At 34.6% G+C, this 22,691-nt stretch overlaps 1 protein-coding gene and 1 pseudogene across 1 annotated transcript in view; both read left to right on the top strand.

The window, feature by feature from the left end:
- Positions 1-22,691, top strand: part of Atr (ATR serine/threonine kinase) — a 101,611-nt gene that overhangs the window by 66,525 nt on the left and 12,395 nt on the right. The window contains exons 31-41 of the mRNA XM_060385496.1: positions 1,031-1,122; positions 1,350-1,527; positions 2,349-2,528; positions 3,421-3,580; positions 6,485-6,664; positions 8,472-8,614; positions 12,331-12,428; positions 13,325-13,557; positions 14,839-14,973; positions 16,587-16,787; positions 17,986-18,129. Coding sequence (XP_060241479.1) covers positions 1,031-1,122; positions 1,350-1,527; positions 2,349-2,528; positions 3,421-3,580; positions 6,485-6,664; positions 8,472-8,614; positions 12,331-12,428; positions 13,325-13,557; positions 14,839-14,973; positions 16,587-16,787; positions 17,986-18,129 — 1,744 coding nt within the window. The remainder of the gene's footprint in view (positions 1-1,030; positions 1,123-1,349; positions 1,528-2,348; positions 2,529-3,420; positions 3,581-6,484; positions 6,665-8,471; positions 8,615-12,330; positions 12,429-13,324; positions 13,558-14,838; positions 14,974-16,586; positions 16,788-17,985; positions 18,130-22,691) is intronic.
- Positions 11,290-11,468, top strand: LOC132654980 (U1 spliceosomal RNA; annotated as a pseudogene).

Genomic DNA, 22,691 nt, shown 5'->3' with positions numbered 1-22,691 from the left:
TACAGTGAGACAGTAGGGGAAAAGGACTTCCCCTATCAGTGGACTAGGGAATAGGAATAGGGGAGGAAAAGGGAGGGAGGATAGGACTGGAAGGAGATGAGGGAGGGGTAACAACTGGGATACAAAGTGAAAAATTGTAAATAATAATAATAATAAATTTTTTAAAAGTATATATTGCAGACAGCCAGTTTTTTGTTTGTGTTTTTTTTATACACTGTAAGTAACTTTCTTAAATCCTTCTATTGGGTATCCTATGCTGCAGGCCCCAACTGACCATAACCCACACCAAAAATCCCAGATACTTTAGAAGTGCTTTACTGTGTTGATTGAGTTCTCTTTGTTCCATGATCTTTTTTTTTATTATTAATATTTATTGGAAATATTTCATATCACAGGACAATTTGAAATAAAGGCCATTAAAGAGAAACTGTGTGACTTGGGAATTATCTTTTAAACCTGTAATAACATGTGAAATGTGAATTTTTTTTACAGACATCCTTGCACACTTTCATGTTTTTTTTTTAAGTTACATACGAATACAATTTTATAAAGAGCTGTGTTTTTAAGTTGGGGAATTAACTCTCTTCTCACATATGCCACAATATATTTTGTCACAAAATATCATTTTTAAATGTACCTATCAGAAATAATTAGTGGAGGGCCAGCAGAATGCTCGTCAGGTACAGGCATCTGCTGCCGAATCGTCCCTGAGCTGGATTCAGTCCCGGTGAGCCGCATGGTAGAAGGAGAGAGCGCCTCCAGCAAGTTATCTTTTTACCTTCCCGCGTGCTCTGTGGCGTGTGCATGTGCTCAGCTTCTAAAAGCTTTCAAAAATTAGCAGAAAATGTTCTTCAGCAAAGAAAGAATAACATTTTCCTGGTTGTTTTGGGTAATTATTTTGTTTCAAACTATAACTATAATATAAACACAATGGAACAAAAAATAAAATATTTAAACCTATAAAAATATAAATGCTGGTTTTTCAATGTAAATAAATTAAAAGCTAGCTGACATGCATTTCTCTTAATAGGTCCGAATGGACAGATGAATTAAACACATACAGAGTAGAAGCAGCTTGGAAACTGTCTAAGTGGGATTTGGTGGAAAATTATTTGGCAGCAGGTAAAGTTACTTCTTAAAGTGTTAGCAGCTTTAAGTTGCTATAAATATTCCAATTTAAATAGTTGAGCAACATTCCCAATTAATCTGGCCTATTTCGTGATTGCCAGTTTAGTTATTTGAAGTAGAACTGAACCATCTGTTCAGTATTTCTTCTGACCATCTTATAAAATACAACAAAGCCAGCTTCTGGACCCACTCATCCCAGCATTTCTTGACTTGTTTTTCAGATGGGAAATCCACAACGTGGAGTGTCAGACTAGGACAACTACTGTTGTCAGCCAAAAAAAGAGACACCACAGCTTTCTATGACACATTGAAACTAGTGAGAGCAGAACAAATTGTACCTCTCTCGGCTGCAAGCTTCGAAAGAGGCTCCTACCAAAGAGGATATGAATTCATTGTGAGGTATTTTGAGGATACCGCTTTATATTCCCATTTCTATATTTCACCTAGGAAATTTTTAAGTATAAATAATTCTGGTAATATTTTTGGTGTATTACTTAACAATACAAATTGGTACTTTTACTCTTTTTTAATTATCCTCACACAGTCTCCTTTAAGTTTACTTATTCACCTGAGGAAAAATGATAAAAATAAATGCTGTAATTGAAGTACTGTAAGTTAAAATGCCAAATACAATTCTTTGTGAGAATTTATTATATTTTGGATAATCGTCTTCAATAACATCTTGTGAAGCCAGACACTGGATCACTTGATTTAATTTCATTCTCTAGCTACTCAGTTTTTTGTTTGTTTGTTTGTTTTTGTTTTTGTTTGTTTGTTTTGTTTTTTTGTAATTTCAATACTGAGTGATAGACAGGGACTATTATAAAAATGCAAGTGATAGTGTGACTATATCGTGGCTTCTATCACCTAGGAAAAAATTAACTTTACCAGTATTATAGAAATAGTATAGAAATATTTTATATTCATTTATAATGAATAAATATTTTATTTTCATGTTGCCAATAAAGTTTTATTCTCATACATTTGAATATAGTTTTTATATATCCTTCAGTTTAATTTACAAGAATTCAGGGATGACATCAGGCACTGAATATTTTAATGTGAATAAATTGTTTATACTTGGTTTTAAGTTATATAAATGTTGCTGTTTATATTTCAAGGAAAAAGTTTGGTTTTTCATAGGTGGTCTAAAGTGCATACTTCATATGTGAGATTAATAAGACTACAAATGGTAACATTTTAACTTGTTCTGTCTTCAGATTACACATGTTGTGTGAGTTGGAGCACAGCATCAAACCACTCTTTCACAAGTCTCCAGGTGACAGTTGTAATGAAGACTCTCTGAACTGGGCAGCTCGACTAGAAATGACCCAGAATTCCTATAGAGCTAAGGAGCCTATCCTAGCCCTACGGAGGGCTTTATTAAGCCTCAACAAAAGGTTGTTCGTACTACTTTAAAAAGAAAAAAAAAAAAATGAATTGTGTAATTTAGTATCATGTTCTTACTTTCTTGGGGGAGTATTTTTCTTTCTACATCTACATTTTCTATTTTCAGTTCTTAGGAATTTATTACATAGTTGAAACAAACGTGGATCAGAATAATCATTTTTACCAAGGGCTGGAGAGATGGCTCAGTCAATGGTTAAGAGCACTTGCTGCTCTTTCAGAAGACTAGGATTAAACTTCAGGCACCCATAGGCTGGCTCACAACCATCTATCACACCAGTTCCAGGGGATCTGATGCCCTCTTCTGGCCCCTGTGGGCACCAGGCACACATGTAGTGCACATATATACACACAGACAAAATATTTATATAAATGAAATTTAAACTAAAATTTTAACATATTTAAAAAATTTTTAAACTAAAATTTTAACATATTTAAAAAATTTTTAAAAGAATCAATTTTATAGCTGAACATGGTGCTCAAACAGTACTCAAACAGCTGACACAAGGTATTTCTTAAATATCCACTCAATCTTCATAGAATACCTTGTTTTAAAAGTATGTGTATGTGTACATGTGTGTGTGTGTGTTTTATAAATTAACTAACATCATAAAGTTTATGCCGCAGTGTATCTAAGTAGAGCACCTGCCTATCAAGTATTAGACTTTGGGTTAGATTCTCAATACCAAAAAAAAAAAAAAAGTAATTACAAAAAAGAATAAAGCCTGGATAGATTTATAAGACACAACTGGTGTTTTTTCCTTACAAAGTAAGCATTGATAGAAAACACTGAGAAGATTCTGTTTTGGGAAGAGCTGTTTAAGTTACTGAGTATACTCACAAATCTTACTTTTTTCCCTATGTTTTGTTACATTTTCTTTTTAGGCCGGATTACAACGAAATGGTTGGAGAATGTTGGCTACAGAGTGCCAGGGTAGCTAGAAAGGCTGGGCACCATCAGACAGCTTACAATGCTCTCCTTAACGCAGGGGAGTCACGACTTGCTGAACTGTACGTGGAGAGGGCAAAGTGGCTGTGGTCCAAGGTACTAGCCAAGGGAACCTCATCAGAAAATGTTCTGTTGGAATTCCACATGCCTGCCAACAGCTAGCTGGGCAACCCTTAGTCAAAATTCAGAGCTCGCTTTTTCTGTCACTTTTCTTCATTATCTACTGTATTCCAGGTAGGAAGACTGCTTCTTGTAGTCTGAAGTCCTCAGAGTGCCTTCTTACTTTAAATCTTACAGTAAAGTTTTCTCAATTTTCATCTGTCCTACATATTTCTGAGGAAAATGACCAATTCTACCAATTTTACTTTTTGTAAGTATATAGGGTAGATGTACTAGGTCCTCAGTATGTACTTCATAACTTACTGTCACACTTTCTTAATGGCTTTGGGAAACACGTCTGTGTGGATTTGCCAGTGTTACTGCCAAGTTGTCCTTCTGTCCTTACCTGTCAGGAAGGGCTTAGTTTCAGAACAGACACTCCCAGTAGCCCCTAGATTCGAGCAACAGAAATAGGAGGTTTTTAAATATATGAACTGCTTACTAATTTTATGTCTCATATTTAAATGATAGTCACTGGTTTAGAGTTAATAGTGGGCACAGCATGTTTTGCAGTTAACATTTTGCAGCTCTAGGTGATGCTATCTGTGATTGGAGAAACGTGGTGGTGACTAGAAGAGGAGAGGGGAGATGTTTTCTAGACCAAGGGGGAAAGTGATAATTGAGCCTAGGTTAGATGATCCCAGCTAGTGTTAGTCTTTATACTGCCTGAACTCAGAATTCTCGGAATGCAATTCATTATCTGATACCTAGTTCTCTCCACACTGCTTATTTTTCTGAACAAGCCTCACTTCCATCCCCTTATTTGACACAAGTCTGGGCTGTGACCTTTCCAAAATGCATTTTGAAACATACTTCTTCAAAATATGAAATCCTTCAAAATATTCTTTATATTCTTTGGATTAAGTCTGAACTCTGGGAGGTACACAAGGCCATGTCTGGTTGAGTGCTTTCCTGTTCCTTCATCTTCATTTGTCCCTGTCTCACAAATGTTTTATTTAAGCTTTACCTAAATTGAGACTCCTGGTGCTACTCAATTTATGTTGGGATTATATCCTAATAAGCGCATTGTAAATTGAAAATAACTTAAAGTCAGAAGTATATTTAATATACCAAACCTACCAAACACTGAAGCTTGGCAACAGTGTTAAATTAGTCCCTTCTTTAGCTTTGCTTTCCCTGCTTTCAGTAACCTGAGGTCAACCTCAGGTTGAAAATATTTAATTTTTTAATGAAAGTAGTGAATGGAAATATTATATATATAAATGAAAATGTATATATAAATTTTATACATTTCCATTTATAAATATGTAAATAAAAATATAAAATAAAAATGTTAAGTGCAAAATCTCAGAAATAATCCATAAATTCTAAATTCATCACTATAGTGATAAATTTAAATAATGTTCAAGTATTAAAATAAATTACTATAGTGTTTATTTAATTGTTATTTTATTAGTGATCGTTATCAATCTATAATTGAACCTATTCGTAAATTCAACTTTACTATGGTTTGAGAAAAATACTAGTATCTATAGGGTTTTTACCGTTCACTGTTTGAGGTACCTACTGGCAGTCTTAGAACATACCTCTTACAGATAAGGGGAATTCGCATTCTATTAGGTATTGTTTACTTTTATCAGTAGGTGTACTGGGAACTGTGGCTGACTAGCATTGACCAGCCCCTGGTTGATCGAAGACCATAATTTAAAGTATTGTTTCATCCTGGTGTGGTAGTGTAGGCATGTAATCATAGTACTGAGGAGAAGAGAAGCAAGAGGATCATCCTAAATCAAAGGCAGCCTTGTCTAGAGAAGGAGTTCTACGCCAGCCAGGGTCATAGAGTGACCCCATTTCAAACCTTAAACACCAGAATTAAAAATTAGTGTTTCTGGGGCTGTAGAGATGGCTAGTCAATAAGAGTGTTTGTTCCACTTGCAAAGGACCTGGATTTTATTTACAGCATCCACATCAAGTGGTTTGAAACCACCTATTACTCCAGTTTTAGGGGACCTGATACGCTCTTCTGGCCTTTGAATATACCTGCACAGATGTAGCACATATACACACATGTAGGCCCACAGTTGTGCACATAGAATAAAATCTAACCAAAATGCCATTTACTAAATTGTGTGGCAGAAAATTTTCTATGAATTGTTTAAGACCAAGTTCAAAATTTTTTTTTCCTGCTTAAAATAAAAATCAGATTTTTTTTCTTTGTGTAGCTTTGGCCATCCTATTTTCCTGTATATTTAGATAGATTTGAGGGACTTCTTTCTCTATCCCTTAAAATACCCATCTGTGTTTATATGTTGTAACACTTAAACACATTGGTATTTTACATAGTTTGTTTCCTCACTTCATTGTGAACGTTTTTTATTTTACTCTCTTTGATTGGTTGCTTGGTTTGGTTTTGTTGAGAAAAATCTTTAACTGTAGCCAAGGCTGACCTTATACTTGTGATCGTCCTGCCTGCATCTTCTGAGTGATGCAGTGTTATACACATACAACATCATGACCAATTAACTATGAACTCTTTAAGCCAGGGATTTTCATTTATGGATCATTGTTATTCCAAATCATTACATATATCTTCAGTTCCTTATACTTTAATTTTAAAGTGAATGAGTAACCAGATTAATGATTAAAGAGTTCTATATGAACTGAATCAGTTTTTCCTTAGAACTCTAATGAGGAATGACAGATAAACTTGAATTTATAAATGAATTTGTTGAGACATGGTTTCTCTGTGTAGTCCTGGTGGCCTCAAACCCAGAGGTCACCTGCCTCTATGTCCCAGGTGCTGGGATTAAAGGCATGCGCCACCATAGTCCGGCTAAGAGTATATTCTTAAAGACTTACTAATTGCCCTTTCCCTTTTAGGGTGATGTTCACCAGGCACTTATTGTTCTTCAAAAGGGTGTTGACTTATGTTTTCCTGAAAATAAATCCCCAGCTGAGAGTAAGCACATGTTAATCCATGGTCGAGCTACACTGCTGGTTGGCCGGTTTATGGAAGAAACAGCGAACTTTGAAAGCAATGCAATTATGAAGAAATATAAGGTAAGTATGTGTGTAATGTGACCTTTTTTAAAATGGGTTAAATGATTTCGTTAGTCTATATTGAAGTACATATGTGTAATAGTACTCAGGAAAACTGACTTTTTCATAAAATAAAAATCCTAAGTATGTAGAATTATCACAAACAAAATATGCATAAAACTACCGCCCCTGGCTAGAAATTGTTGCACAGTGAATCTACTTCTGTAGCCAACTGCCAAATCCTGAAAGAGTATAGTCAGCAGCTGCAACCTTCTCTTTTCACCTTTCTATACAAAGTTGACTGTATCTGGGCCCAGTTTTTTTCAGGCCTCAGTTGTTTAGAACTTGATTTTATGTCAGAAATGACCTTGGAATTTTGATCCTCCTCTCTCCCTCCCCTAAGTGGTAGGGTTAAACTATGCCCAGTTTAATCCACAGCTGAGACTTGAACTCAGAACCTTATCCATGTTAGGCAAACACTCTACCAGTTAAGCAACATCCCCGGCCCATGGAATTTCTTTATAAAAAATGATATAACTTCTCTACCAAGTATTAAATTTTATAAGAAAATTATGAAAGACAAACCTCCCAGTAATCTATGAAAAAAAAAACTGAAATGGAAATTCAAAAATACCTAGGAGTTTTATTATAAAAATTTATAAAAATTGATAAACTAGAATTATTCAGAAAGTAGATGAATAGTTTTCACAGCTGGGCATCAGAAATGGGTAATGATAACTAATGAGTAGAGGGTTTTATGTGGGTTTTTTTTTGTTTTGTTTTGATTTTGAAATGACCATGACAATGTTTTATAATGTTCAGTAATGGTAATGGTTTCCCAGCTCTGATTTTATTAAAAAAAAAAAAAAGGCACTTTAAAAGTATGGATGCAATTAAGTAGAAAAGCTAAAGAGTAGTAAGTGTATCTATTGGGAAAACCAGAGACTAACCAGCATACAGATCAAGACCTATGAAGTTTTTGTAATCAAAATACTATATTCGTATACAGTTAGATAAACCAGAAGAATACAACAAAGCCTAGACAAGTTATAAATTATTATAGGGTACTAAAAAGTGATCTTCAGCACATGATGCTATGTTGTTTAGGCATTTTAGGGGGGCTGGGAAGATTGATCCCTTCACATCACAAACAAATCAACTGTTAGTCTAAATTAGGACTTCCTTCTTAAGGGTGGGTGGGGAGTAGAAATCAGATCTTGCCTTGTATCTTTGACTGGCCTGGTACTCAGTTATGCAGCTCATGCTAGTTTCAAACTTTAAACACTTTTGCCTCAGCAATCTCAGTGCAACGTGGTGAGACATGTCCATAAACAAACCAGTAACACTAACCATGGGAGAAACTATAATTTCATAGAATGCTGTTGTTATTAATAAAATCTGACCTAGCATTCCTGCACAGGTTCTCTTCAAAATGTTTTTGTTTGAGGTGGATTTTGGTTTCTGATTCTTTGAGGGGTTTGGGTTTGTGTGTGCTATTTTGGGACAGGATTCTCCTCTGTATCCCAAATAGGTCTGAAACTCACCAAGTGTATGTATCCCAGCTTTGTCTCAAACTTAATAAAAGTTAAGCTGCTTCAGCTTCCTGAGTGTTAGAATTGTGGGTGTTGCCTACCACGCCCAGTAAGAATGTTTGTCAGCATTGTACATTTGAGCTTATTGTTCTGATGAAACACTCTGTACCAAACCAGTTACACACAGCAACTTGAATTTGCTGTGTGCTCCATGATTTGGATGTCTAATCACCTATTCTATGCCCCAGCCTAGGGTGAGGCTTTTCTTAGATATGCACCCTGCGTCTTTTCTACAGGATGTGACCTTGTTTATGCCTGAGTGGGAAGATGGGCATTTCTACCTTGCTAAGTACTATGACAAATTGATGCCCATGGTAACAGATAACAAAATGGAAAAGCAGGGTGATCTCATCCGGTATATAGTCCTGCATTTTGGAAGGTAAATATGAAAACTGCATGTTTGAGATTAAATATGTATGAATATTTATCAGTTACCATAGCATTTTCAGGGTGTTTTCTGTTTCACTATGCTTGGACTCATTCTACAGCTTGAGAGAGATTTTTTTTCTCTGTTTAATTTACCTTTATTTTACATGTATGAGTGTTTGTCTACTTGCCTGAATGTATGTGTAAGTTTACCATGTGAATGTGTAGTACTCTTAGAAGCCAGAAGAGGGCATCAGATCCCCTGGAACTAAGTTACAGTTGTGAACTGCATTGCGGGTGCTAAGAACTGAGCCTGGGTCCTCTGAAAGAGTATCGAAAGCTAAGTCATGTCTCCCATCCCAGAATATTTTTCTTCATACAGTTTTTTTTCTTTAGTCTTAAAAAATGCCTTTTGTGTGTGTATAGAAAAAGGGTTTTTTAGTTTTGTTTTTTTATTGTTGTTGTTGTTGTTTTGTTTTGTTTTGTTTTTTTAAGACAGGACTTCTCTGTGTAGCCTTGGCTGTCCTGGACTCACTTTGTAGCTCATAGAGTTCTGCCTGCCTTTGCCTCCTTGAGTGCAGGAATTACAGGCATGTGCCCCGCACCCAGCTTAGAAAAAGTTTATGGATACAGTTTTAGAAAATCAACAGTACTAAACTGCAGATATAACTCAATAATAGAACACTTGCCTAGCATGTTTAACAACAACAACCAAAAAAATTAATCTGCCATTTCCTGACAGATGGGTATGGTGGCCTATACCCATAATCCCAATATTCAGAAGGCTGTGACAATCATCCCTCAAATCACTTTAAACTTAATATGTTTAATTGTTAAATTTAATGGTAATTGAATATATTTTCCTAGTCTAATCCTGTAAAAGAAAACAAATAAGGACATTATTTATTTAGTTATGCTAAATAAAGAGCCTGTATTTTTTTCTCATTTTGCTTTTACATTTTAGAGATAGAGTCTTGCTCTGTAGTTCAGTTGGTTCTTGAACTCATACTTCTGTCTCAGTGTACTCAATGCTGGGATTACAGGACTGCACCACCACACCTGTCAATGGCCTAATCTTGAACTAGACAGAGTTTGTTTTGTTTTGTTTTGAGGTGGCGTCTTATGGGGCCCAGGCTGGCCTCAAACTCACTATGTACTTAAGTCTGGACTTGACCTTTTTGATCCTCTTGCTGTGGTTGAAATATAACTTTTAGTTTCAGATGCCAGTACATACATACATACATACATGCACGCACGCACACACATATATACATATATGTGTTCTTAGTATTTATATTTGGCAAAATATTAATTTATGAGTAATGACACTTCATAAATCTTTTATTCATGGGCTGTTAGTTTCTAGTAAAGGATTCTGACTTAACAGCAGTAAATTCATTTAAATTCCTTATTTTTAGGCATTGTCATTTCTCAATTAAATATTTATTTTTCAGTAATTTAAGCAGTATTTATATTGACCTGAGAATAACATTTAGCCAAATTTCATTTTCCTAAGAAAATTTCAATTTTTATAAGATCTAAACTCAATTTCATTAATTTGTTTCCATAGCTGTAATTACTAATAATTATAAATATTATTGGTTTTCTTATTGGCTGTGGTATTAAAGGAGAAATCCTGGCTTATTGACGTTTTGAAAAGGACAGAAACAAGACAATTACTAATTGAATTATTTTCCTAAAATACATAATTTTGTTTTTTACTTTGTATACATCAGTCCCCTTAATATACAGAACATACTCATTACATTTCTTTTTTGTTTTGTTTTGTTTTTTGGGTTTTTTTGTTTGTTTGGTTTGGTTTTGGCTTTTTGAGACAGGGTTTCTCTGTGAAGCCTTGGCTGTCCTGGAACTCACTCTGTAGACAAAGCTGGCCTCAAACTCACAGAGATCTGCCTGCCTCTGCCTCCCTAATACTGGGATTAAAGGCTTACGCCAGCACCGCCTGACACTTTACATTTCTTAAATGTAATTTAAGAACTTTACATTCATTTGTTTCTGACTTTCAGTTGTGATTGGGTTTATTGTTGTTGAAGGTGATTTTGTTTATTTGTGGGGGTCTTACCTGTGTAGCCCAAGCTGGCTCCTCAGTCTCTCTGTCTTAGTCTCCAAATGCTGGGATTAATAAGCATGTAGCACCGCTCTCAGCTTCTACAGCATACAGCTATGATACTGAAAATTGTAGTATTTTTTTATACTGGCATTTAAAGTTTTTTTTTATTATATTTCCTCATTTTATTTTATGTACGTTTTTGCCTGCATGTATGTATATGTCCCATGTGTATGTTTGGTGCCTATGAAGATTAGAAGAGGGCATTGGATCCTCTGGAAACTGGGATAATGAATGATTATAAACTAGTATGTGGTGCTTAAAATTGATCCGGAGTCCTCTGCAAAAACAAGTGCTCTTAACAACTGTGCTATCACTCCAGCCCCTGTATTTATATTTTTAAAGGAATAAAAATTAGCTATTGAGACATATTCTGAAAAACCAAATGTACCTTGAATAATTATGTTATTACTGCTTTAGTGTTAATATATGTCCTCAAAAATAGTTTAATTAGGGAATGAAACCTTAAATATATTAAACATTTAAATATTAGTTATTAATAGAACTTGTGTACAGATATAAAAATGAATGATTGAAATATTAAAAAGAAAAAAGAAAAAAAACTTGCCTGTTAGGGAGTTGTCATGATAACAAAGATCATGAAGATCAGGAAGATGTTTTTTCTGGGATGAGCTCAGACATTGTACTCTAGATGTGCTGACCCCTGTGGTTTCTCCAAATGTGGGGAACCCACTGCATAATTTGTGGTGGTTGGGGTTTGCATTCATACTTTTTCCTGGGAATGGGTGGAGATGCAGATGCCTCTAAAGGTTATATACTTAGGAACGTCTGTGGTAAAAACTCAAGGTACTGGCTTCGTGGTTATAGAAAATATATCTCCTTCTGCATCAGCTATAAAGGAAAAAAATTGAATTAAAGTGTAGAAATGTCATTTCCCAGAAATAGAATGATTAGGCCTGAGCATTAGGCCCACTGCCATGGAATACAAATGAAGGTACAGATTCTAAGAACTATGTGAAGGAACTTTTAAAAAGACTTCTGACAGCTGGGTGGTGGTGGTGGAGGCGGTGGAGGTGCACTGTCTTTAATCCCAGTACTAAGGAAGCAGAGGCAGGTAGATCTCTGAGTTCAAGGCCAGCCTGATTGACAGAGTGAATTCCAAAGAAACCCTGTCTCAAAAATTGCTCCCTCCCCCCAAAAAAATAAAGACTTTATTTTATTCAGAACATATATGTTCTGAATAAAATAAAGTCTTTATATATATATAAAATTTTTGATGCAAGCTAACTTAATACTTAAGCAAGAAAAGATAAAAGAGGAGGAAAGTAACTTACTAGGAAGAAATATCAGTAGATAGGGTGCTTACCCAGCATGTGTGAAGCCCTGGGTTTGATAGGTGACATTAAATAATCACTCATGATTGTAGTCTCCTACTTCAGATATAGAAGCAGAGGATTTGGGGTCTCATTCTCTGCTACAAACTGAGCTCAATGCCAGATAGAAGGATTGCCAGGTGATAGCATAGTTTTTGTCAGAAGCCTGTACATAATTGAAGCAGTAGTTTAAGAGTTTATATTCTCGTTCATATAACCTACAAAAGAGCTGTGTGCCAATCATATTTCTTGTTCATATAATTTCAGATCTCTTCAGTATGGAAATCAGTTCATATATCAGTCAATGCCACGAATGTTATCACTATGGCTTGATTTTGGTGCTAAGGCATATGAATGGGAAAAAGGTATAAATCTTTATGTAAAAATTTTAAGGCACTAGGAAAAATTATAACTTCAGTATAAAATAGCATTTGTCATCACAGTCTCACTAATAAACAGTAATTAATTTGGTAATTAAAATGTTATAATGTTGTAAGAAACTCAGTGTAGGGGCTGGGAAGATGGCTCAGCTCTCGCAGAAGACCTGAGTTTAATTCCAGTGCCCATATGAAGCAGTTTACAGCTACCTGCAGCTCCAGAGGGATCCAAACTTCTGTCCTCCACGGTGCCTGCACTCGTGTGCGTATGTGCGTGCTGCACACACACTTGAGAGGTAATAATTAACCCTATAAAAGAAAGTAAGTGCACAAAGATAGGGAACGTTAGGCCATAGACTTTTAAAGTAGTTGTAATTCAGGAATGGAAAGTAATAGTCTTTTCATTTCTTCATAACCCTAATATTTTGAAAAACGTCAGTTTAAGCATGTAATTTACCCTAAAACTTAACTTAAAACAGATGATAGAAACAAACGTCCCTTAGACCTAAATGCTTTTTTTTTAATTTATACAGTCTTCTGATAGAGAGTTAGCTGGGGGCATACAGATAATGGATTTTTTTATAATATTTTTTTAAAGATTTTTTTAATTTATTATGTATGTATGTAGTGTTCTGCCTGCAGGCCAGAAGAGGGCACCAGATCTCATTCTAGGTAGTTATGAGCCGCCATATGGTTGCTGGGAATTGAATTCAGGACCTTTGGAAGAACAGCCAGTGCTCTTAACCTCTGAGCCATCTCTCCAGCCCAGAAAATGTATTTTTAAAGCTGTTTTTAACACAGTTATTTTTTTCTTTTTGTTTTTCTGTGAAATGAATTTATGTGCTGATGTTGTTTTTCCTGTCTTAAACTGATTTTCCCCCTAGGTGGCCGTTCTGATCGTCTGCAAATGAGAACTGATTTAGCTAAAATAAATAGCGTTCTCACAGAGCACACAAACCGGTTAGCTCCATATCAGTTTTTGACTGCTTTTTCACAGTTGATCTCACGAATTTGTCATTCTCATGATGAAGTTTTTGTTGTCTTGATGGAAATAATAGCCAAGGTGTTTCTGGCCTATCCTCAGCAAGCAATGTGGATGATGACTGCTGTTTCAAAGGTAACACATCAGTCACCACAGTGTATTCTACCACTTACTGTGGCATGTGTGTTTAAAGTAAATATATAAATACAAATTACAGGCTTTGGCATACATATATATTTTAAGATTTATTTATTATGTATACAATGATCTGCCTGCATGAATGCCTGCATGCCAGAAGAGAGCACCAGATCTCATTATAGGTGGTTGTGAGCCACCATGTGGTTGCTGGGAAGTAAACTCAGGACCTCTGGAAGAGCAGCCAGTGCTCTTAACCTCTGAGCCATCTCTCCAGCCCCAGGTTTGGCCTATATTGTTCGCAATTTTTAAATACTTTCTAAAAAATAGAATTTTTATCTCGTTTAAATATTTTGAGACACTTATCGTATGAAATAAAGTGACCAGTATGTTAAGATTAAAGACTGGAAGATGTGTTTTCCTCATGAAATTTTTAGTAAATAGTTATGATAACCACTTTGTAAAAATTGTATTTTATGCAAATGAGTGTTTTGCTCGGATGTATGTCTGTGCACCACTTGCATGCCTGGTGCCCACAGAGGTCAGAAAAAGGTGTTGGATTAGCTGTAATTGGAGTTATAATAGTTATAAGTTGTCATATGGGTGCTGGGAATTGAACCCACTTGTGAAAACAAGTGCTCTTAATCTCTGAGCCATGTCTCCAACCCTATGATAACTTACTTTGCTTGTGTGTTTTAATCCAAAATCTTGAAAATCTAATACTAAAACAAGGTCTACATTAATAGTGGGTATATATAAATTGATTAGTATATTTAATAGGTAAATTTTAGAGAAATTTATCTAATATAAAAAATAATAAAATTAAAATTCAGACTTCATTAGTATTTTCTTGTAACTTCATGTATTTTTCTAATCATGTTCTAACGGTAAATTTTAATCAAATCCACAATTTCATATTTTCACTTAAATATTAGATAATTAAATAACTTTGATGTTAGATAATTATATTAGTATTCTTTGAAGACCTTTTTTGTAATTGAATAAAATTATAAGATAGCTTCATTAAATCATTAAGGCTTTTGTTTAATTTTCCTCTTTTCTTATTGTGCTATATTTCAAAATATCAGATTAGTTCTTCAATGTCGGTTCCATCAAAGGAATACACAGGCTAGGATTAAAAAAAATTATGACACTTGATGATGTTATCGAATTGATTTCCTGGATACTTATTATAAACTCACATTATAAATATTCTTTTTAAGTTGATTCTTGCCAATCAGATTTCATATATAAGTGTATTTACTCTTTTTTAATTGACAGTCTTCTTACCCCATGCGTGTGAACAGATGCAAGGAAATTCTTAACAAAGCTATCCATATGAAGAAGTCTTTAGAAAAGTTTGTTGGAGATGCAACTCGCCTAACAGACAAGCTACTAGAATTGTGCAACAAATCGGTACTTTCACAGATCCTAGTGCTTTCATCCAGTGTTAAATAAGATTATATAGAAATGTGTATGTGGTCTGAGCTTGTATGTTTCATTAAAGTTTTTAAGTATATCAGTATATGTATATCAAAATCTATCAAATGGTATATTTTAAATAGGTTTCTTTGTATCTTTTCTTCCCACCCCCTTTTCCTTCATAGTGCTGGAGACTGAACCAGAAACCTGATCTTGCTAAGTAAGGGTTTAATCACTAAGATACACTTCTACCCCCTGCATGAATTATCTTAATAAATCTTTTTTAAATTTCTAATATATATCCCTCTTTCAGATGTCCTCTACATTTCTGATTTTTTTTTTCTGAAAATATATTTATAATAGTTACCAATAATTTTAGGCAAAAAATATTAAGTCAACCATAGGAAAATATTTAAAATGTATTAAAGCAGTCTCTGATTATACTGTCATATTCTTAAGCTTTAAAAACTTGTATGTTAACCTATATATATGATGGTCAAGAGAATGGAGGGGTTTTTTTTGTTTGTTTAATTGGTTGCCTTTTTCTAGTGTTCAATAGGGAACCCAAGGCCTTATGCATAGGAGGCAAGCACTATATATACATGAGCTCTATCCCAAGCCCTTGATTTTCATTGTTTTCAGTATATATTTCGGTGCACAGGCATTGTGCTAAGGGAACAAAAGGACTAATAGAAACCTGTCTTGAATTGCTGGTAGATGTTTTAAGAACTAAGCAGATGGTTATCCTCTGGAGTAAAGAAGTACTATTTTCAGGATGCTTGTGACTGAAGTAGGAAAGTAGTTAAAGGAGTGAATCACTATTCTTTGTAAGGAGTTGGGGGGAGCTAAAGAATGGAGAGATAAAAGTAGGGGTAGTTATTAAAGGGATAGGATTTTTTTTTAATCAGGTAAATAGGTAGTTTCACATGACAAGTAACCAAATCCATTTATTTCTAGGTAAAAAGGTGAATAGGTGACCTTTTTTGCCTTCCTTTCATGAAAAAACTGTTCTCAAAAGGATAGATTGTCTTTCATTGTTTCCTTTAACTCTACTTGACCTCTGATGTACTTGACACTAGGAAAAACTTTTATTTATTGGATGTTAGCCATGTAAGTGCTTTACATGTTCAAGTGCTTAGTTCTTTATCTGAAACTACACTTAGAAATTCAGAGTTTTTTTCCCCCTTGGTTTTAAAGGTATTCATACTTTATTTAGGCTATTGTAACTGATGAAAATCTGTTCGCATATCCCATAATCAAACACACATAGCATTCATCTTTACACTAAGAAATTCAGTATCATTGTCAAATGAGATTTGGTAACCCAAAAAAGTTGTTTACAGATTTTCTCATGTCTGATAATAGATTTCTGGCTTCTACTATCTCCTTTGGACATTAAACACTCATATAATAGAGAAACTGTTATTCATGAGGTAGAAGATGATAATGATTAAATGATATGATTAAAAATCCTTAGGACATTGCATACTGCTAAGCAATTGAAGTTGTAAAAGTGAAATGGTTACTGTGATTAGGTTCTGTAATTCAAGGTAAACTGAGAAAAACTGAAATATTCTATTTGTTTGTTTGTTTGTTTGTTTTTTCAGGTTGATGGAAGTAATTCTACATTAAGCATGAGCACTCACTTCAAAATGCTTAAAAAGATGGTAGAAGACCCAACATTTAGTGAAATCCTCATTCCTTTGCAGTCAGTTATGATACCTACTCTTCCGTCAATTTTGGGTGCCCATGCTAATCATGACCCATTTCCTGGGCATTGGGCTTATCTTGCAGGCTTCGATGATGTGGTAAACTCCAGTTTTATATAACCATAACAACAATTTTTAGATGTAGTTAAGTTTACACTTTCAAATTAAGCCAGAAATCTAAGTGACTAAATAAAGTCACTTAGTCACAAAGAAAACCCTAAAAATGTAGAGAGGTGAAATTTTCTTGTACAAAGTTAAATGATAAGGAATCATAACCAGCCTAAAATTTTGATTTTCACATGTTCCTATTTCACCCATGACTATTTTTCACAATTTTATTTTATTTTATTCTGTCTTAAAAAAAAAAAAAAAAAAGGAGAGCAGATGGAACACATACCCTTTTCTTCTGTTCCACACGCCCACCCATGACACATGGCTATAAATGTATGCTTTGTTTGGTTGGGGGTTGGTAGCTTGGTTTGGGTTTTTTCGAGACAGGATTTCTTTGTGTAACAGCCCTAATTATCCTGGAACTCTCTTTGTAGACCAGGCTGGCCTTGAACTCACAGAGATCTGCCTGCCTCTTGTTTCCCAAGTGCTGGGATTAAAGGCATGTGCCACCACGCCCAGCTTTATGTATGCTTATTTTAAGGAAATAGTTCTAGAGTACTTCTAGGGAAAAGCTTTTGAAAACACCATATTTATTCCAAAATTTCTATAGCTTAGGACATTTTAAAATTGTTTTTAGAGCCATTTGCATTGTACATTATTACAATCCTGTTTTATTTTTAACTTAAGCAGTATTTTTTAGCTTACTTAACTCATGTAGTAGACTTTCTTTTAGAGAAGTTTCTTTTTTTAAAAGCAAATTACTTTCAACTGATAAACTTACTCTTTGAAAGTTTTATATGTTTATATGATATATTTTGATAATGCCCTTCCAATATTATAATAAATATTCCTTATTATGCAAAATTTTTGTGGCTGCTTTGAAAGAACTGTCTGAATATACCTGTGTAAGTACTTGTTTTGCTGACAAAGTCAGGTTTATTTTGTCTTATTTATTTTGTTTTGCTTCATATGCATTCCTCATCTTTAAGAAAGTGTATCCCTATTCATAGACAACCTTCCTTTTTAGCTTCTATGTAACTAAGGTAAAAGAAAATTTTAAAATACAAATGTACTACATATTCCCACTTATTTTTTATTATAATAATGCATGACGCAATATTTATAATATTCAAATTTAACAACAAATTTCAGGCTTGTCTTAAATACAACACTCTCTATTTTTTAGGTAGAAATTCTTTCTTCACTCCAGAAACCAAAGAAGATCTCTTTAAAGGGCTCAGATGGAAAGTTCTACATCATGATGTGTAAACCGAAAGATGACCTGAGAAAAGACTGTAGACTAATGGAATTCAATTCTTTGATTAACAAGGTTGGAAATAGTTTGCTTTTCTTTTTTCTTTTCTTTTCTTTTTTTGTTGTTGTTGTTAAAGCATAAAGGCAGGTTTATTGGATGCAGCTTTTGGCTAGGTTCATTGGTCCCAAGAACCATGGCCAGGGAAGTCACCATGGGAAGGTAGACAGAGAGGAAGCAGAAGAGAAAAAGAGAAAAAAACATTTGCGAAGGGAGAAAGAGAGGAAGTGCAGAGAGAGGGAGGGAACCAAAATGTCTCTAGTTAGCTTTTTTTTTAAGATTTATTTATATTATTTTCAGTATCTTCCATCATCTTGTAAAAATTCTTGTTTCCATTCAGAAAGCAAAGATCTCTTTTTCATTTTGTTTTGTATTTTAAAAAGAGTCATGATATGTAAACCAAAAATATGTGTGTGTGCACCCATGAGTGCAGGTGCTGGCTACGGCTGGAGGCATGAGCTTCCCTGGAGCTGGAGATGGCTGTGAGCCATCTGAGATGGGTGCTGAGAACTGAATCTGAATCCTCAGGAAGAGCAGCAAGTTCTCTTACCTGCTAAGCCATCTGTCCAGCCTCACTGCATTTATTTTAGACCTAGAAAAAATAATTGTCATAGTAATGTGGACATAGGCAGTTAGATTATTCTTGAAATGTATGTTTTTATTTTCTCATTTTTGTGATAAAATGTACACAGTATCATTTAAATCGAGTATATATTTCAGTGCCATTGAGTGTATTCACAGTTTTGCAACCATCCTCAGGGTACCTTTTAAAAAAATATATTAACATTACAAATTGAAACTATTAAAGCATAACTCTCCACTTCTCCCCAACCAGTCTATAAAAACCACAGTTCTACTTTCTACCTCCATTAATGTCACCACTTTGGGACCTCATATAAAGGGTCCTTTTGGCTTGTTTCACTCAACTATATGTCTTCATGATTCAGATTCAGATTCCATTTAAAACTGAATAATAAAAATTAAAGAAAATTGTGCATCTTCTTTATCTACTTTCCATTATATGAATGCTTGAATTTCCTCTACCTGATACTTTGAGTATACCAGTATTTGTTCAAGTCCATCTTACCAGATTTTTAGGTATATACATAGATAGAAATTGTCTACTTCAGTTAACTTTTAACAATTTAATACTTTCTACTTACCTAGACTTCAGGGTTTCTGTTTCAATGTTAGAAACAATAGGTGCTGTTTTTTATGACCTCACTGTTCATAGGTAATCATTAGCTTTTTTCCATTGTGTTGTTAAGTGCTTGCTCTCTGACTCACAGAGATATGGGAACTCTAATTCAAAACTTGTTGTTAGCCAGGAGTGGTAGCACCGTTTAGGAGACTGAAGCAAGAACGTGTCAAGAGTAAATACAAAGAATCTCGACCCTGACATAATGTGGCAACCATCATCTTGTAAAAATTCTTGTTTCTGTTCAGAAAGCAAAGATCTCTTTTTCATTTTGTTTTGTATTTTAAAAAGAGTCATGATATGTAAACCAAAAATGACTTGAGAAAGGATTATAGACTAATGGAATTCCGTTTTTTTATTAGTAAGTTTTACAAGTAAGACCCAGTCCCAAAATAAAAATTAAACTATATAATTATATAATCTTTGTCTATTTTGAACTATTCGTCAACCAAACATTTATGATTACATAGCATATTTCTTTACATTGGTAAAAAAGTTAACCATGTTTAGAAAGACAGAACTTTCTTAATCTTTCTACAAGCTTTTTGTCACATTTTCCCATCCTTTCCCTTTATTTCACTGCTGTCTCTTTAACTAACAGAATAAATAATTGGAAAAGATAGAATAGCCCAAACAAAGGGCCTTTGTTTGTTTTTTGTTTTAAAGGCAGGGGACGATTCCCTTGTGTCCTTGGCTGGCCTTTAATTCACTGTATTGAACTCCTGATCCTCTTGCCTCCATCTTCTAAATGCTGTCTGTACCATCAAGCTGGTATGTTTTATGTTGTTTTTGTTTCTATGAACAGTCATGGGCTGAGGATATTGGATAAGAATGCTGAGGTCTGGGCTCAATCTCCAACTTCCCCTGCCCCTCCTCCCAAAACATGATATAGTGTATACTTGGTTTAACCAAATATAATTTAAAACTTACTACTAGGTGGTCATTTCAAAAGCAATATGTTTGGGCAGGAGAGATGGCTCAGAGGTTAAGAGCACTGGCTGCTCTTCCAGAGGTCCTGAGTTCAATTCCTAGCAACCACATGGTGGCTCACAACCATCTATAATGAGATCTGGCATGTGCAGGCCTATATGTAGGCTCATAATTGCATACATAATAAACAAATAAATTTCAAAAGCAATATGGTGAGAATTAATTTTCACTTAAAATGTTACTTCATAGATGATTAAACATCATTAACACATTAATACCAAAGCTCCTTCAGAGTTTTTCTGACTTCAGTGTCTGATGAACTGGCTTTAGGTTCTTAATTTAATCATAATACATTTTATTACTGTTAAGGTAGTAAAACCTCTTGTTAGAATGGTCAAAGAAAATAAATACCCTGGTTGTGAAAACTGTCTAACTTTGTTGGTTGTTGTACGTAAGATTTTGTCATACTGTTTCCTAGCATTGGTGACAATTACTTATTCTTAAAGATTTCTGTTTGTTTTTGTTTTGGTGGAGGGGTCTTTTGTTTTTGTTTTGTTCTTGTTCTTTTTTATTTTTTAGTTTGAGATTTTAGACTGTCCTTGAGCTGGCTGTGTAACCAAGGATGACTTTGAACCCTGATCCCCCTACCTCCACCTCTCAATGCCTTTCAGGTATATACTACCAGGCTGGCTTAAATGGTGTTTTTTTGGTCAATTGATCATATTTCTGAAAGGAACAGGTGAATTACTAGAGAAATTTCTTAGTTTTCTTCAAACAGTTTCAGATTAAACATTCTACTGTTTGTCCATACCTGGTATTTCAGGATTCATCATTTGATGAATGATCTTTCAAATGATCTTTCTTCTACCAGATGACAACTTTGAAATAAAACTTATAATTAATATAAGAAAAAGAAAGAAATTTGGCTATCATATAATGCATGGTTTTTCATGTATTTTATTATAATTGTTTTTAAATGATATAATCCACATTTATATAAACATACATTTCCTCCTTCCAAACCCTCCCATATACACCTCCTTTTGAGTGCATATGTATATTCCTAAATATATAAATATAATCTGTTCAATATGTTTGTTACTTACATGTATATATTCAGGGCTGACCATTTAGTTAGTAACCAATGAGTGTGTGCTCTTCCTGGGGGAAGATTTATTTATCCCGCTGTCAGCATTTCTTAGCTACATGTAGTTCTTTGTCTAGAGTTAAAGCCTCTTAGTCTTTCTCCTTTCCTATTACCATGTCCATTACTTGTCCAGTTTGTGTTTAGTAATGTTAGTAAGACTTTATAGGTGTAGTTCCTGATCCTCTGGCTTTTACAGTCTTTCTACCCCTCTCTTTTACAGTGATACCTGAGCCTTGGGTGTAGGAGTTATTTGGTAGATGCATTGGGAGTGGGCTTCACTGCTGTGCATTTTGACTGATTGTTTTTCTGTAATTGTCTCCATCTGTTGCAAAAAAAAAGTCTCTTTGATGAGGGATGAAGACTATACTTATCCATGAATACAAGGACGAATATTTAGAATATAGTTACGGATTACACCTGTTTAGTAAACTAGTGCTTATCAGCTCTCCAAAATCCATGACTTCACTAGCCCTGAACTGTTAGCAGGAATTCCCCCTGGGTTAGCAGGTATCTCGTCCAATTAGAGAGTTGGTTACTACCAGAGAATATGCTTGCCGCTGTTGCGCCCTTAGGGTTACTGTCCATGCTGGTTGGTGTGATGTATGGGTGTGATAGCTGGGTGGTACTGTTGGTTGTTTCCCTCCTTTGGAAGCTTGCATGGAGCCTTCTAGTACCACAAAAGTTAATCAAAAGTTAATCCTCAGAGAGGGGGTTTTTAGATCAGATCCAGCTGAGGGCCTGTAACTTTATGTCTGACATGTGTGATCTTTTCAGCAATAGAGACTGATTTTTTACCTCTGGAGAAAAACCAAGGGTAACAGCAATAGTCTATAATGTTTTGGGAGACTCTAGGACAACCATGATCAACAATTCAAAACAGGGCATCTTAGGCCTGATGTTGGGTTTATTAGATGGTCTTTGGCCCTTGGAGGGAGCATTGTCAATCCAGACAAAAAAAATATAAACTCTATATTTATACACATACTTATGTGCAGTTTAGGTTTAGAGGTTTGTTTATTTAATTTTTGTTAGCTAGTATGATTCCTTATGACTTTTTTCAGAGAGGAAAGTAAAGTAACAAGGATTTCTTATAGATAAAATTAAACATCAGTCTCAACTACTTGACATTAATGATATCTGTAATGCAGTAGAAAATAGATAATAGTATTTTGCTGTTGATGTTTATAAATACTACCTTTCAAATACAGTGTTCTGTTATATTGATAATGAAGAATTAAAAAGAAGCTATTCCATGAGACATTTTAAGGTTTAGAAGTAGAATAGGGACATGACCCCATAGCTCCT

This window comes from Meriones unguiculatus, chromosome 6 (genome assembly GCF_030254825.1).
Source record: "Meriones unguiculatus strain TT.TT164.6M chromosome 6, Bangor_MerUng_6.1, whole genome shotgun sequence".
Taxonomy (NCBI): domain Eukaryota; kingdom Metazoa; phylum Chordata; class Mammalia; order Rodentia; family Muridae; genus Meriones; species Meriones unguiculatus.
Note: the sequence above shows the minus strand (reverse complement) of the source record. Positions and strands in the feature narration are given on the sequence as shown.